General features: G+C 40.7%; 1 protein-coding gene and 1 long non-coding RNA gene across 3 annotated transcripts; one reads left to right on the top strand and one right to left on the bottom strand.

Moving 5' to 3' along the window:
* Window positions 1-1,238: 1,238 nt before the first annotated feature.
* On the bottom strand, window positions 1,239-4,507 carry LOC112218699 (UNC93-like protein MFSD11). The gene has a single exon (XM_024379739.2). The coding sequence runs from the start codon at window positions 4,172-4,174 to the stop codon at window positions 2,813-2,815; it is 1,362 nt and encodes a 453-aa protein (XP_024235507.1). The 5' UTR covers window positions 4,175-4,507; the 3' UTR covers window positions 1,239-2,812.
* Window positions 4,508-4,615: 108 nt separating this feature from the next.
* On the top strand, window positions 4,616-12,392 carry LOC112219131. 2 transcript variants are annotated; one of them, XR_006079322.1, is made up of 4 exons: window positions 4,616-4,698; window positions 11,762-11,847; window positions 11,953-12,195; window positions 12,353-12,392. It is a non-coding gene; the product is annotated as an uncharacterized LOC112219131 (long non-coding RNA). The 2 variants fall into 2 exon arrangements; XR_002948690.2 differs by having other exon boundaries at window positions 12,312-12,365.
* Window positions 12,393-16,831: the final 4,439 nt, after the last annotated feature.

A 16,831-nucleotide genomic window follows, 5' to 3' on the forward strand; every position in this document is an offset into this window, starting at 1 on the left:
GCAATCTGGTTTCCGCTCAGGTTATGGATGTGTCACTGCAACCTTAAAGGTCCTCAATGATGTCACCATTGCCCTTGATTCTAAGCAATATTGTGCTGCTATTTTTATCGACTTGGCCAAGACCATTCCATTCTTGTTGGCCGGCTAAGGAGTATTGGTGTCTCTGAGGGGTCTTTGGCCTGGTTTGCTAACTACTTCTCTCAAAGAGTGCAGTGTATAAAGTCAGAAAATCTGCTCTCAGCCACCGCCTGTCACCAAGGGAGTACCCCAAGGCTCAATCCTAGGCCCCACTCTCTTCTCAATTTACATCAACAACATAGTTCAGGCAGTAGGAAGCTCTCTCATCCTTTTATATGCAGATGATACAGTCTTATACTCAGCTGGCCCCTCCCTGGATTTTGTGCTAAATGCTCTACAACAAAGCTTTCTTAGTGTCCAACAAGGTTTCTCTACCCTTAACCTTGTTCTGAACACCTCCAAAACAAAGATCATGTGGTTTGGTAAGAAGAATTTCCCTCTCCCCACTGGTGTTATTACTACCTCAGAGGGTTTAGAGCTTGAGGTAGTCACCTCAAACAAGTACTTGGTAGTATGGCTAGACAGTGCATTGTCCTTCTCTCAGCACATATCAAAGCTGCAGGCTAAAGTTAAATCTATATTTGGTTTCTTCTATCGTAATCTCTTCTCTTTCACCCCAGCTGCCAAACTAGCCCTGATTCAGATGACCATCCTACCCATGCTAGATTACGGAGACATAACTTATAGATCGGCAGGTAAGGGTGCTCTCGAGCTGCTAGACATTGTTTACAATTTGGTCATCAGATTTGCCACCAATGCTCCTTATAGGACACATCACTGCACTCTATACTCCTCTGTTAACTGGTAATCTCTGTATACCTGTTGCAAGACCCACTGGTTTATGCTTATTTATAAAACCCTCCTAGGCCTCACTCCCCCCTATCTGAGATATCTACTGTAGCCCTCATCCTCCACATACAACACCCGTTCTGCCAGTCACATTCTGTTAAAGATCCCCAAAGCACACACATCCCTGGATCACTCCTCTTTTCAGTTCCCCTTAGCTTGCAACTGGAACGAGCTGCAACAAACCCTCAAACTGGACAGTTTTTTCTCAATCTCTTCATTCAAAGACTCAATCAAGATGATGTGTGTTTTATCCTATATTTATATTGTATTTATTTATTTTCTTTAATCCCAGGCCCCCGTCCCCGCAAGAGGCCTTTTGGCAGGCTGTCATTGTAAATAAGAATTTGTTCTTAACTGACTTGCCTAGTTAAATAAAAAGTAAAAAAATCCGCATATAGATGCATTTTACCCTTTTTAACACAGATTGACCAATGGTGTTTATATAAATAGTGAAGAGAACAGGTCCCAAAAGTGACCCCTGTGGTACACCTTACATCAAGAAATTACTTACATCAAGAAATTCAGACTTAACCCCATCAATCATGATGGCTTGAGTTCTTTCACTAAGATAATCATTAAACCATGAACAGGAGTCAGACCTCAGGCCTATTGAGGACAACTTATTCAATAAAATAGCATGATCAACAGTATCAAAAGCTTTTGACAAGTCCACAAGCAACGCAGCACATTTCATTTTAGTGTCTAAAGCGTTGAGAAGATCATTAACAACTAAAGTGGTTCCTGTAATAGTGCTATGCCCAGGTCTAGACCCTGATTGGTTTACATTCAAAGTACATTTCTCAGATAAAAAAAAGCAAAGTTGTACATTCACTAAGGATTCAAGAACTTTAGCTAGACAAGGAAGCCTGGAAATGAGGCAATATTCATTATGATCACTACTATCCCCGCCCATATGGAGTCGCAGCACAAGAGCTGATTTCCATACTTTTGGAATATTTCCTGATAACAATTTGGGTTATCAAGCCTAAAATGATGGGCGCTGCACACTTAAGCAAACTGGGATCCAATTGGTTGGCCCCTGTGGATGTCTTGTTTTCTATGGCTAGCAAAGCATCCTGGACTTATTTTTCTGTAAATAGCCTAAAATAAAAGCTTTGACTATAATTTCTCTGATCATCCAGCCTAATATCATTGTGAATTGGCTTATAAGTTATTTCAAAGAGAGAGCCCGCTGAAATAAAATGGTGATTAAATTGGGGCAGCAAGTAGCCTTGGGGTTAGAGCGTTGGGCTAGTTACCGAAAGGTTGCAAGATTGAATCCCTGAGTTGACAAGGTAAAAATCTGTTGTTCTGCCCCTGAACAAGGCAGTTAACCCACGGTTCCTAGGCTGTGATTGAAACTAAGAATTTGTTCTTAACTGACTTGCCTAGTTAAATCAAATAAAATGCATCAATGATGCCATTTTTTCCAGAAATGAGGCCAGTGTCTGAATTAATTTGTTGTGGCAGAGAGGAGGAAGTAGAACCCTTAACATATTTGACAGTTTTCCAGAATTTAGCTGGGTTGCAATAACAATCCGAAAGAGCGGTTAAAATAATCAGAATTAGCTTTCTATAAACATCAACAAAGAAATGCATATTCACAGCATTGTTCAATAATTTTGTATGGATTTCACTATCATACCCTCCTTTAAAAAAAGGACTGATTTGCTCCAAGTAGAGCAAACATACAGCATTCAACAGAAAGTGTCTCTTGCACTAGAAAAGCAAAAATCTATAGAGTTGGGATGACTGCAAAAACAGCATTACCTACAGTCTGTGCTTAGTGGGGCTCAGGTAGGCCAGTGAGTGTCAGTTGAAGGATCCTAAAGGGATGATAGGAAGTTCCTCTCACCACAGCCCCTTGTCCCCTAGGCCTAGGTTGTCATATGCTATTGTTGTCAGTATCGCGTCTTCTGGAGACCACCATCCTCTCAGCTATGAAGAAGGATAGTGTGCCCAGGAAGCCCACTAGCACCATGATGAGCAGCTGCCAGTGCAGTAGTAGGTAGTTACTGTAGAAGAAGGCCAGGGCTGCCATGATGGACTGGACAAGGTAGAAGACAGCGAAGGCGGGAGCGCTGTCCTCCTGGAACATGTATCCCACAATGCTCAACAGCTGGGTGTTGATGCAGCTGTCTCCCAGGCCAAGCAGGAAGCTGCACAGCAGAGCCAACTCAACACTGGGGGTGATGAAGGCCTGCAGGTTTGTACCCTCCTCTGGGGCCAGAGGGGCGTCGCTGGCGATGTTCAGGAAGATCAAGTAGAAGGCCACAAAGTGAGTGATCAGCCCCAACAGCACCACAGGGCTCCTCCCAAACCGGTTGCACTTGTTCAAAATCCCAAACATGCCCCCTCCCAGGATCTCCCCAATGCCAATGGAAATGCCTGAGAGCCCAATTAGACTTTTGGCATTGTCCCCAAATTGAGTCATGGCCCCAATACACGTCCCATATACCCCACTGTAAAAGGTCAGCTCCAGTCCTGTGTATGCTATGAAGATGCTTAACAGCAGCATCTCTTTAGTGACAGACAGCTGCAATGCCTTCCTGAAAGCATCCAGAGCCTGGGAACCGAGACCTTGAGGCACTACAACAACAGAGGCACTCTCTGAGGACTCAGCCTGCAGCAGTGACTCAGATTCGTCAGAGAATATGGACTTAGGCTCTGGCTTCTGGATCAGGAAGAACAGGAAGCTGCCTATCAGGCTTATGACCGTGAGAGCGATGAATACAGTCTGACGATCCTTGTCTAATATGTGAACATGGCCATGCCAGGCAAAATAAATATACATGTTCCCAAATAAAAAGCTGAACTGTAGCAAGGACCAGAAAATACCATAGTTTCTGCCAATGGTGACATCTGTAGAGTTGATGGTGAGTAGGTTACCCTGAGCAGTCCACAATATTGCCGCCGCTATTCCAACAACTACAGAGGCTGTGTAAAAACTCCAAGTGAAGGGTTGGATGAACGTGGCAATGTATCCACTGTATGCTAGTCCACTAAAGAACATAGAAAGTTGTGGTCCTATAACAGCCACTACCGAGGGAGCAATCAGGTTGGATGCAGAGAAAACTCCATAGATGATGGACATGCTTGTGTATCCACTCCCACTGAAGCCAGTGCTGTTGAAACTCTTGATCACAGTTTGCTCTATATTTCCACATGTTGAAAAAGCAGTGAACATGAACATAAATCCAAAGCCCAGGATTACGATGTTCAACAGTGTCTTTCCTTCTGGACTCATGTTTTTAAGGTGGCACTGTTATATTTTGATGATCAGCTAGCTAGTTAATAAACCTCTGAAGTGGTCCACACGCCTCATCGAGTCGGGTGCTGCACTGTCTGTATGACGAGTCCTCGTTTGTGCAATAACAAGGTGGAGATACCAGATGGACATTGCACCGAAACTGGCAACCTGCTGATAGTCGACAACGATAAGAAAACCGGAAGTTGAGTGATGAGATGCAACACCACACTAGCTGGGTAGAAACAAATTACTGTTAAGGCTGCGCAAAAGTGCTTCAAAACAGAGGCGCAACATCGCGAGACTTCCGTGAACGCTTGCGAAATGCGTTTCCCCCAAACGAGGTTAACCAAATCCACGCCCTTTTAAAGATAGGGGCGTATTCCTGCCTACATTACGTCCCCGTCATTGGTCAACAGCATGAAAGCGGTGATTGGATAGATTCAGAGCGCGCGAGAGGAGCATTTTTCAAGCGCGAGTTCTCTCACTTCATCTGAGAATAATGAATGCCAATAGCGCTACAGGTAGGTAAAATACCAGTCATTAACGTATAAAATAGCTTAAAGATTTTTAGGTATAGAATATTTTGACTAGGGATTTTTACTCAGTCATAATTTTCATCTTGCTGGTGAAACCGAGAATCCACAATTGAAGGTTAGCTGTAGTTATCACAAAGATTGTTGTTGATCTTTTTAATGAATGTAATAAATTCACGATTAAAAAAAAAAGTTGTTAGCTGGTATGCTCATAAAATGTTTGTGATCTATGTAGTTGTCAGTGAATATCACTGTTGACTACATGTATATTTCAATTTATAGTTGGTTACTATACCTCCCGGGTACAAGTACCATGTATTTTCCAACGAGGCTCACCCAAATGGACCACTGTTCTTTTGAGGCATCCTTTCGAATGGCCATCGAAGGAGTTTAAAAGTTTAAAGAGTGGCTACAGAAGACATAAGAGTCGGGAGTCACTTGCACTTGGAGCAACACTGTCATGTCACACACGGTCTCACACACTCGCACATATGGAACGCCGTTTGTGTCTTTGGGTGTACAAAAAGATACACGTCAAATAACACTATTTGATGCTTTTCACACGTCAAATAACACAATTATATTATAGAATGTGTGCTGAATATACACGTGCAAGCCAAGCTGTACATTACTGCGTTGGTAATTATTTTTTTAATTAACATTTATTTAACTAGGCAAGTCAGTTAATAACATTCTTATTTACAATGACGGCCTAGGAACAGTGGTTTACCTGCCTTGTTCAGGGGCAGAACAACAGATTTTTACCTTGTCAGCTCAGGGATTCGATCTAGCAACTGGCCCAACGCTCTAACCACTAGGCCGCCCCCAAATAATAAGACATTATTTGTTCGACCGAATGGGAAAACGTCTATGTGAGCATTTGAAATTAGATCAAGATCAAACGAGCAGGATCAAAAATGTTTGCAAATATATTTGATACACCAGAAGTTGCTAATAACATCTGTATCTAGCTCGCTGTAGCATGGCGGCCACGCTAGCACCAATGGCACCAGCCGGAAAACAACGACCAACAGACATTTTCCAGCAGTTATTTTCAATATTCTTAGCAAATAGGAGGGGACTTTAACATTACAATAGATAATTCAACGGATAGATGGCCCCCAGGTAGGCCAACCAATCAGAATTTGGGTTTAATACTTTTTATGGAAAAGTTTGATCTTACTGATATATGGAGAGAGAAGTTTCCGGCTGAAAGATCATTCACTTGGAGTAACAAAACAGGCTCCAGACAATCCAATCCAGAATAGATTTTTGGCTTATATCCAAATGTATTGATAGTGAGTGTGTTACTACAAATATTTGTACTACTACCCTCACAGACCATAAGGCTATTTACATTGATATCAAAATATTTACCCCTGATACGAACCTTGGTAGAGCATCCTACTGGAAGCAAAATAGCTCATTATTAAATAATGATATAGTTACATTTGAGGTTAAAGATCTGCTCTCACACTTTTGGGAAAGGGCTTGTGAAGAAAAATCTTATTGCAAGAACTGGGAGCTCTTTAAATTTGAGGTGTCCAAATATCTTAGAAAATATGGTAGTAATGTTGCTCAGACCAGAAGAGCTGAGGAGGAAAAGGTGATCATTAAGATAACTTCCCTTTCTCAGAGGTCCCCAGCTGACCTCTTGGGGGAGGAGAAGATGGAACTAATTGAGTTACAAAATAAACTGGATAATATATAGAAATGAAAAGCAGAAGGAGCCTTTATTAGATCTAGGAAAAAATGGATTGAGGAGGGAGAACAGAATTCATCCTATTTCTTTAGACTTGAGAAATTTCACTCTAAAAATAACACTATCCATAAGTTAAACATTGATGGTGTTATTACAGATGACCAAAAATTAATCGCTAAATACTGCCGCAATTTTTACAGAAAATTGTATAGCTCTACGTACTGTCAGTAATCCACAGATATGTTTTTTTAACTCACTGAATAATGTTCACTATATCAGTGATATAGAATCTAAACAGTGTGATGAACCCATCAAAGTTGAAGAGATTATAGAGTCTATCAAACATCTAAAGAACAATAAATCACCAGGTGTTGATGGAATTACATCAGAATTTTACAAATTATTTTCTGAACAAGTAGCTCCCTTCCTATTTGAAGTCTTTTTAGAGAGTATTAAAAACAATGTTCTCCCTCCTACAATGAGTCAGGGGTTAATTACACTGATACCTAAACCTAAAAAAGAAGTGTTGCTCATCGATAACTGGCGTCCAATTTGTCTTCTTAATAATGACTATAAGATATTAGCCTCACTACTTGCAAAAATAATTAAAGAAGTCCTGGATGCAATCATTGATGAAACACAGTCTGGCTTCATGAGGAACAGACATATTTCTAACAATGTCAGACTAGTATTAGACGTACTTGACTACTCAGACCTAATAACTGAGGATAGCTTCATATTATTTTTTGATTTTTATAAAGCATTTGACACAGTAGAGCATCAGTTTCTCTTCCACTCCCTTGAGAGACTTGGCTTTGGGGATTTTTTTCTGTAAGGCTATTAAGACTCTCTATGCAAATGGTAACAGCTCCATCAAATTGAAATATGGCACCTCACCTAGATTTGAGTTAAAGAGAGGAATTAGAATTAGGCAAGGTTGTCCTATCTCTCCGTACCTGTTTTTATTAATCACCCAACTTCTTGCAAATTCTTTAAATAATAGTCCTGTACAAGGTATTTCCATAGCTGGTAAAGAAATTATTATAAGCCAGCTGGCTGACGATACTACACTTTTTCTGAAAGACGCTAACCAAATTCCCATATCGATCAATGTGATACAATCCTTTTCCAAAGCGTCTGGTCTATATCTTAACATTAATAAATGTGAACTCATAGCTGTCAAAGATTGTGTGACACCTTCATATTATGGTATTCCAGTAAAAGAAGAACTTACATATTTAGGCATAACCATTACAAAGGATCAGAAGTCTAGAGGCTTACTAAATTTGAACCCTCTTATTAAAAACCCAAGAAGAAACTAAATCAATGGCTACAGAGGGACTTATCTTTAAAGGGTAGAGTCCTAATAACCAAGGCTGAAGGTATCTCTAGACTAACATATGGTGCTCTATCTTTATATCTTGACCGCAAAATAAGCAAGGAGATAGACCAGATGCTTTTCAACTTTCTTTGGAGAAACCGTACCCATTACATTAGGAAAACTGTTGTAATGAACACTTATGAGAATGGTGGACTGAATTTTCTGGACTTTACTACTTTAAATAATACTTTTAAGATCAATTGGATAAAACAATTCCTAAGAAGACCCACTTCTATCTGGAATTTTATTCCTCATCATGTCTTCTCTACTTTTGGTGGCCTTAACTTCATGTTGTTTTGCAATTATAATATTGACAAAGTTCCAGTGAAACTTTCTGCTTTTCATCGGCAGGTTTTCTTGTCATGGTCCTTAATTTATAAACACAATTTTTCTCCACACAGATATTATATATGGAATAATAAAATACCTCTCTGTTTTTAGAATATTGGTTCCGAAATAATATCCTATTGGTGAGCCAACTGGTAAATGCAGAGGGTCTTTTACTCAGTTCTAAAGAATTCTTATCACTTTACAAGGTCCCTGTAACACCTAAAGATTTTGCAATTGTTTTAGATGCCATTCCCTCAGGTGTTGCTATGTTATTCAGGAACATGTCAAGACCTGACCCTCAGAGCCTACCTTCTGTTGACCCTGTTGACTCATCAGTAGGAAAGATTTGTTTCTCTTTTGGTCCATTCAACAACAGAGCGATACGATCCTTGTTTCAGCAGGATGTTGTATCTATACCTTGTGTCATGCCTTATTGGAATGGATTTATTAATAATATCTGTTGGAAAAAAGTATGGATGTTGCCACACACACCTACTTGTTAACAAATTTAAGGAAGTTTCCTTTAAAATTATTCATAAATATTATCCTGCCAACCACTATATAAAGAAGTTTAAGGAAAACATCAACTCAAATTGCTCCTTTTGTAATGACCACCCAGAAACAGTTGTGCATCTTTTTTGGCATTGTATGCATGTAAGAAAACTGTGGCAAGACATCAGTAGGTTTATAATTGAACACATTTATGAAGATTTTACACTATTGTGGAGAGATGTACTGTTTGGATTCTTTACATACAATAGAAATAAGCAGAATCATTTTTATGTAATTAATTTCATTATTCTTTTGGCCAAATTTCATATACACAAATGTAAATTTACAAACAGAAAACCACATTTTCGTACCCTACAAAAGGAAATTTAACTGTATTTTAAGACGGTTAAATGCTCTACTAACAAAAAAGCTGTTAGAATTGTAAGTATATGCATGTCCCTTAAGGTCCTTGTGTAATTGTAATGTGATATTGTACCCCCTAGCTCGATTGTCTATTGTTTATAATCTATGTATGCTTGTGTTCCCTCATGTGCTTTATGTATTGATTTGATATAAAAAAATATATATATATATTCTTAGCAATGATTTAAGTATCCATGTGAGTAAGTATTAGCTAGGTAGCCACTTGTTGTTCTCCTATTGAAATAACTAGCTAGCCAGCTACTTAACCCTGTTGCCCAAAACTAACGTTATAATCAGCCAGCTAGCCTCATCTGGCTAGTAACGTTATAAGCCATAACGTTATGTGTTGTGAACCTAGCCAGCTACTTAACCCTGTGGCCCAAAACTAACGTTATAATCAGCCAGCTAGCCTCATCTGGCTAGTAACGTTATAAGCCATAACGTTATGTGTTGTGAAGCTAGCCACAATAAGGATTAGCCACAATGGTGGAATTTGCGTTTTGCCTTCAAAATAAAAGTCCCTAGTTGAAAGAGATGCAGAAGGTTACAATTGGCGTAATCATGACATATTTAGACTAGATAATGTTAAACAATGTTGGAATGTGGAGCAATGAAATGATGTATCAGTCTACTCGGTAACACCCACAGAACACAACTGTGAAGAGTTTACGCAAATATTAGTGTCGTAGCTCTAATTGCGGGACTTTGACTGGGAAATCACCTCCCCAGTCAACCTATTGACATTCATATGACACTGTACAGCCTTATCTAAGGATTGGTGATACATTTTTTATTTATTTTTTATTTCACCTTTATTTAACCAGGTAGGCTAGTTGAGAACAAGTTCTCATTTACAACTGCGACCTGGCCAAGATAAAGCATAGCAGTGTGAACAAACAACAACACAGAGTTACACATGGAGCAAACAATAAACAAGTCAATAACACAGTAGAGAGAAAAAGAAAGAGTCTATATACATTGTGTGCAAAAGGCATGAGGAGGTAGGCGAATAATTACAATTTAGCAGATTAACACTGGAGGGATAAATGATCAGATGGTCATGTGCAGGTAGAGATACTGGTGTGCAAAAGAGCAGAAAGGTAAATAAATAAGAACAGTATGGGGATGAGGTAGGTAAATTGGGTGGGCTATTTACCGATGGACTATGTACAGCTGCAGCGATCGGTTAGCTGCTCAGATAGCAGATGTTTAAAGTTGGTGAGGGAGATAAAGGTCTCCAACTTCAGCGATTTTTGCAATTCGTTCCAGTCACAGGCAGCAGAGAACTGGAAGGAAAGGTGGCCAAATGAGGTGTTGGCTTTAGGGATGATCAGTGCGATACACCTGCTGGAGCGCGCGCTACGGGTGGGTGTTGCCATCGTGACCAGTGAACTGAGATAAGGCGGAGCTTTACCTAGCATGGACTTGTAGATGACCTGGAGCCAGTGGGTCTGGTGACGAATATGTAGCGAGGGCCAGCCGACTAGAGCATACAGGTCACAGTGGTGGGTGGTATAAGGTGCTTTAGTAACAAAACGGATGGCACAGTGATAAACTGCATCCAGTTTGCTGAGTAGAGTATTGGAAGCTATTTTGTAGATGACATCGCCGAAGTCGAGGATCGGTAGGATAGTCAGTTTTACTAGGGTAAGTTTGGCGGTGTGAGTGAAGGAGGCTTTGTTGCGAAATAGAAAGCCGACTAGATTTGATTTTAGATTGGAGATGTTTGATATGAGTCTGGAAGGAGAGTTTACAGTCTAGCCAGACACCTAGGTACTTATAGATGTCCACATATTCTAGTTCGGAACCATCCAGGGTGGTGATGCTAGTCGGGCGTGCGGTTGCAGGCAGCGAACGGTTGAAAAGCATGCATTTGGTTTTTACTAGCGTTTAAGAGCAGTTGGAGGCCACGGAAGGAGTGTTGTACGGCATTGAAGCATCAGTCTACCCAGTACCCAAGTGATGTTTTCCCCAAAGTCATCCACAGAGTTATCAGGCTTCAAAACATCCACGTTGTATTGTTTTTCCTCTGGAATAGTGTTCAATACACATAGGTTGACTGGTGCAATAAATGTGCCTCAATTCACAGTGGTGAATTGAGCTACGATGCTAATGTTCTCTGGGTGTCACTGAGTAGACTGGCTAGCTTCACATAGGTGGGTCTGACCACCATTAATCTAATAAGAACTGTCTTGTAAATTAGGGGTATTTTAGATGATGACACCAAGCTAGATAGTGAGCTAGCTAACTATAGCTACTGAAACAGATTATGTCGTTTTGCTATGTTTTTGGGGAAGAACATTGTTTGCATCCATCAGCTAGCTAGCTTTTTATGACCAACACTATTCAGAGTTTGGGGAAGTGTGTCTGCACTCGTGTGGCAGCAGCAGGTGCGTGAGACAAAACTTTACCAGCATCATAGCATAGCTATTGGTGAATCGTTGTGACATATGAAATACGAGTGATTGTGTAATAACTACGTACAAAATGTATGAACGTGTTAAATGATTACGTGACGTGCAGTCATATTCAGGTCCTGATTGGCGAACAAGCTTATTTGACTCGTCAAATAGTGTTATTTGACGTGAATCATTTTTGACAGGCAAAGAACCAAACGGGGTTCCATACACACACACTCACAGATTTCTTGTTTGTGTAGTATTTAGCTGTTTTGTAGAAATTTGAAAAATAAACTCCATATATTTTTTTCATGCTCATTATAGGTGTCAACACAATGTGATCATCAGATTCCAAACAAAGATTACCTGTACTCTGCTGAAGTGTGCTGACAAGAAGGAAGATTGAGCAGGTGGGTCAGCGTTTCACATGTCTAATAAGCCTGTCTGTTAATCCAGTTGTCCCTTATTTGTTCCCTGATTCAATTTGACACAATTCTGTGTGTGTTTGGTCCCAGGAGCAAAGATCCTAATTTTCCAGAATATTTGGCCATTGTGTACAATGTACAGAACCACAACGTTTGTGGCAGACGCCCTCAGGCATAGGGATGTGGGGGCCAAAGCCATAGAGACACTGACCCAGCTCTTTGAAATCGGGCACTCCCCCTCATCTGCCCTGACGGTCCTGAAGAACGACCTGCAGATTTAGTACAGAGAGGACTACATCTTCACCTCTGTCGAGACCTCCAGTTCTGTTACCGGTAAGTTAATATTTTTTTAAGATAGGTGCCTAGGAAACTGGGTGATATTTGTTTAAATTCAGGACAGTCTTGTGTTATGATTATGACAATTTCCTTTTGTATCAAATCAAATCAAGAAATTCGGCTTGTCACCAAAAGCAGTCACAAACTTCTACAGATGCACAATCGAGAGCATCCTGTCGGGGTGTATCATCGCCTGGTACGGCAACTGCTCCGCCCACAACCGTAAGGCTCTCCAGAGGGTAGTGAGGTCTGCACAACGCATCACCGGGGGCAAACTACCTGCCCTCCAGGACACCTACACCACCCGATGTCACAGGAAGGCCATAAAGATCATCAAGGACAACAACCACCCGAGCCACTGCCTGTTCACCCCGCTATCATCCAGAAGGCGAGGTCAGTACAGGTGCATCAAAGCTGGGACCGAGAGACTGAAAAACAGCTTCTATCTCAAGGCCATCAGACTGTTAAACAGCCACCACTAACATTGAGTGGCTGCTGCCAACACACTGACTCAACTCCAGCCACTTTAATAATGGGAATTGATGGGAAATGATGTAAAATATATCACTAGCCACTTTAAACAATGCTACCTAATATAATGTTTACATACCCTACATTATTCATCTCATATGTATACGTATATACTGTACTCTATATCATCTACTGCATCTTTATGTAATACATGTATCACTAGCCACTTTAACTATGCCACTTTGTTTACATACTCATCTCATATGTATATACTGTACTCAATACCATCTACTGTATCTTGCCTATGCCGCTCTGTACCATCACTCATTTATATATCTTTATGTACATATTCTTTATCCCCTTACACTTGTGTCTATAAGGTCGTAGTTTTGGAATTGTTAGCTAGATTACTTCGGAACTAAGTAGCACAAGCATTTCGCTACACTCGCATTAACATCTGCTAACCATGTGTATGTGACAAATAAAATTTGATTTGATTTGATCTTAGGTGTGGCGAGATCTGTGCCAAGGTTGAGAAATCTTATGTAGGAACCCCTCTGATGCTTCATTGATTCCTCTGGGAACATGGACAGAGAACTGCATAGTTTTTCTTCTCCTACCCCAACCTGTGCTGGTGGTCTCCCCCTTGGCGTTATCCTGACTCAGTCTGAGGATGAGACCACAATCCTTTAGGGCCGTCAACTGTTGAAGGACATACTGCAGATGCCTTTGCAGGGAGTAGTCAGGCTGGTCCTCGCCTCATCATTTCAGATGACTGCAAGGCAGAGAGGGGCGCTTTAGGGAGGGCATTTCCAGGGGCCGAACTGCTCCTCTACACCTTCCACCTACTCCATGCAGTGTGGAGGTGGCTGTGGGGCAAGGAGAGTGGAGTAGACCAGAGAGACAGGCATACCCTCTTCACTGTTGGCAAAGACATCATGTGTGCCAGGGAAGAGATGGTTGAGCCCCTCTATCAGCAGGCAAAACAAAACTCAGTTGTAGCCAGGTTAGTGTAGTATAACAGTATAATGAGGTGCAATCTATTAACTTGTGCTTTATTCTCAGTAACTTTATTATGATAAAACCAAGACATGGGGAGGAGCTTCCAGGAGGAGCTGCCCCGCGGAGCTACCAACCCGACGGAACAACTTTGTGGAGGCAGCAATGCGGGTCCTTATGGATAAAAAATCCTCTAGAGGACGAAAGTGTTCAATCTCCCTGCCTTATTTGACCGGCCCGGAGGCCTATTATGAGGCACGGGTGACTGATGTTGCCCTTGACCGCAGGGAAACATTCCAGCGCTCTTGTTTTCTGGCCCAGGAAAGCAACATCAACCCATCTGACATTGAGCAGGTAAAATAGTGATGAATACTGGTTTGTAATATTACAAATATCCATCATGTGGCTTTTATTATTTGTTGTATCTTATATAAGGTGTCTATCTTCTCTCTCCTAATGTCTGTCAGGTGGGGGAGAAGCAGTACAGGGTGAAGGACACCACACCAGGCCAGACCTATACTGTGGACATAGAGATGGACCTCTGCACTTTTCCAGTAGGGCACATGGGAGCTCCATGCAAGCACCAGGCTGCTGTGGTTCAGATATACAAATGCCTGTCCATCAACTTCCTCCCGACAACACCGGAGATGAGGGCTGAGAAGCTAAAGATAACATGAGTTAAAATAGTGGCTAATTAATTATTGTTTATGGTTAGAAAATAATTTCAATGTGAACATTTTATGTACCAAAGCAGAGTGCTGAAGTTGATTAAATATCTCTTACAGCAACAATACCTCTGGATTTTCTGCAGCAAATGAGACAGCCAAGTCAGCCATTAGATGGTGAGTTAGCACACCAAACAAATTATGAATGATGCAACAATATAGAATGTCCGTTTATTTTTGTGTATTTTTACAGCTGTCCATTTTAGCATTTCAATGAAAACATGCAAATGGTTTGAAAGAATTCATAAGTATCTGGACAAATTGGTGACGTCACACCCCAGCTCGTGACTGAATGAGTAACAAGTTTGATGCAGTCCTTTTTTTACTTTAGAATGACCAAAGCTGGTACTTATTTGCTTTATGAAACGGTATTATAAAGTATAGTATTTGTTTTATTATTGGATATACAGTACCTGTCAAACGTTTGGACAAACCTACTCATTCAAGGGTTTTTATTTATTTTTTACTATTTTCTACAGTGTAGAATAATGGTGAAGACATCTTTTTTGGTTACGACATGATTCCATATGTGTTATTTCATAGCTTGGATGTCTTTATTATTATTCTACAATGTAGAAAATAGTAAAAATAAATAAAAACCCTTGAATGAGTAGGTTTGTCCAAACTTTTGACAGGTACTGTATATCCTACCCACAGTAAAATTTGGTGGGGGTTCCATCATGCTGTGGGACTGTGTGGCAAATGCCGGTACTGGGAATCTTGTTAAAGTTGAGGGTCGCATGGATTCCACTCAATATCAGCAGATTCTTTGGAATAATGTTGAAGAATCAGTCACAAAGTTGAAGTTACGCCAGGGCTGGATATTTCAACAAGACAACGACCCAAAACACTGCTCAAAATCTACCGGGGCTTTTATGCAGAGGACCAAGTACAATGTTATGGAATGGCCATCCCAGTCCCCAGACCTGAATATCATTGAGAATCTGTGGGATGATTTGAAGCAGGCTGTCCATGCTTGGCAACCATCAAACCTAACTGAACTGGAGATGTTTTGTAAGGAGGAATGGTCCAAAATACCTTCATCCAGAATCCAGACACTCATTAGAGACTATGGGAAGCGTCTAGAGGCTGTTATTTTAGCAAAAGGAGGCTCTACTAAATATTGATGTGATTTTTCTATTGGGGTGCCCAAATTTATGCACCCGTCTAATTTTGTTTTGATGCATATTGCACAGTTTTTGTTAATCCAATAAACCTCATTTCACTACTGAAATATTACTTTGTCCATCAGTTATTTGATAGATCAAAATGAAATTGCTGATCCAAACACCCAATTATTTATAAATGTAAATCATGGAAATTGTCAGGGGTGCCCAAACTTTTTCATACAACTGTAACAGTACAAAACAATACACTCAAATCCCCCAAATAAAAAATAAAAGAATATAGAAATATTACATTTGAATGATACTGTTTGTCTTGAAGACTTTGTTTTAGCTCCCCTCTCATCTATATCATGTTTTTATCTAACAGACATTCTGCCTGATTCGCCTGACCTGGTGGAAGACATGCCAAAGGAGTTCAGTTCCTTGACCAAGGATGACTACTACAGTGACGCCCTGGTAGCAATGGCCAAGCAATACAGAGCAATGAAAGCAAATCCATCAAGGCTGCTGTCTGCAGTGCATTGCTTCGGTAAAGCCCATGTCAGCCCAGCAGCCAAGAAAGCAACTGCCGCTAGATGTCCCAACCCCAAGATCCCCTGTCAGCCTACTGCAGTTGGCCTTAGAGCGAGCAAGGTTGGATCGAAGAGTTGTCTGACTGCTGGACGTCCAAAACCCGGAACAGCGGTCCTGAGCACCCTTACTGCTTAGACAAAAAGAGGAAAAGGCCTGCCAGGTTTGGGCATCACAGGTTGTCTGAGTCTGTGGCAATGAATTGTTCACGTGAGGAGTTAGTTCGTTTTTATGTGGTTGCTTTAAGTTGTCTATTTATGATGTTTGATATTCTGTTGTCATAAAATCCGTAAAGAGAGCATACATGGATGCATTGTCTTACTAGCCGCTGAAGATAGGCATACTAGTTCATTAAATAGCATGCAGTCACCTAGCCCATTTCCTAGATCACAGTGGAACTCTGGTCTAGCTGTTTAACATTTAGCCACACTGCGATTTATTTTAAATCAAATTTTATTTGTCACATGCGCCGAATACCTTACAGTGAAATGCTTACTTACAAGCCCTTATTAAAACCTCTTGTGACAAGGGGGCAGTATTTTCATTATTTGAAAAATAACGTTCCCAAAGTAAACGGGATATTTTGTCAGGACAAGATGCTAGAATATGCATATAATTGACAGCTTAGGATAGAAAACACTCTAAAGTTTCCAAAACTGTAAAAATATTGTCTGTGAGTATAACAGAACTGATATTGCAGGCGAAAGCCTGAGAAAAATCCAATCCGGAAGTGACTCATGT

The sequence above is a fragment of the Oncorhynchus tshawytscha genome, linkage group LG19 (genome assembly GCF_018296145.1).
Source record: "Oncorhynchus tshawytscha isolate Ot180627B linkage group LG19, Otsh_v2.0, whole genome shotgun sequence".
Taxonomy (NCBI): domain Eukaryota; kingdom Metazoa; phylum Chordata; class Actinopteri; order Salmoniformes; family Salmonidae; genus Oncorhynchus; species Oncorhynchus tshawytscha.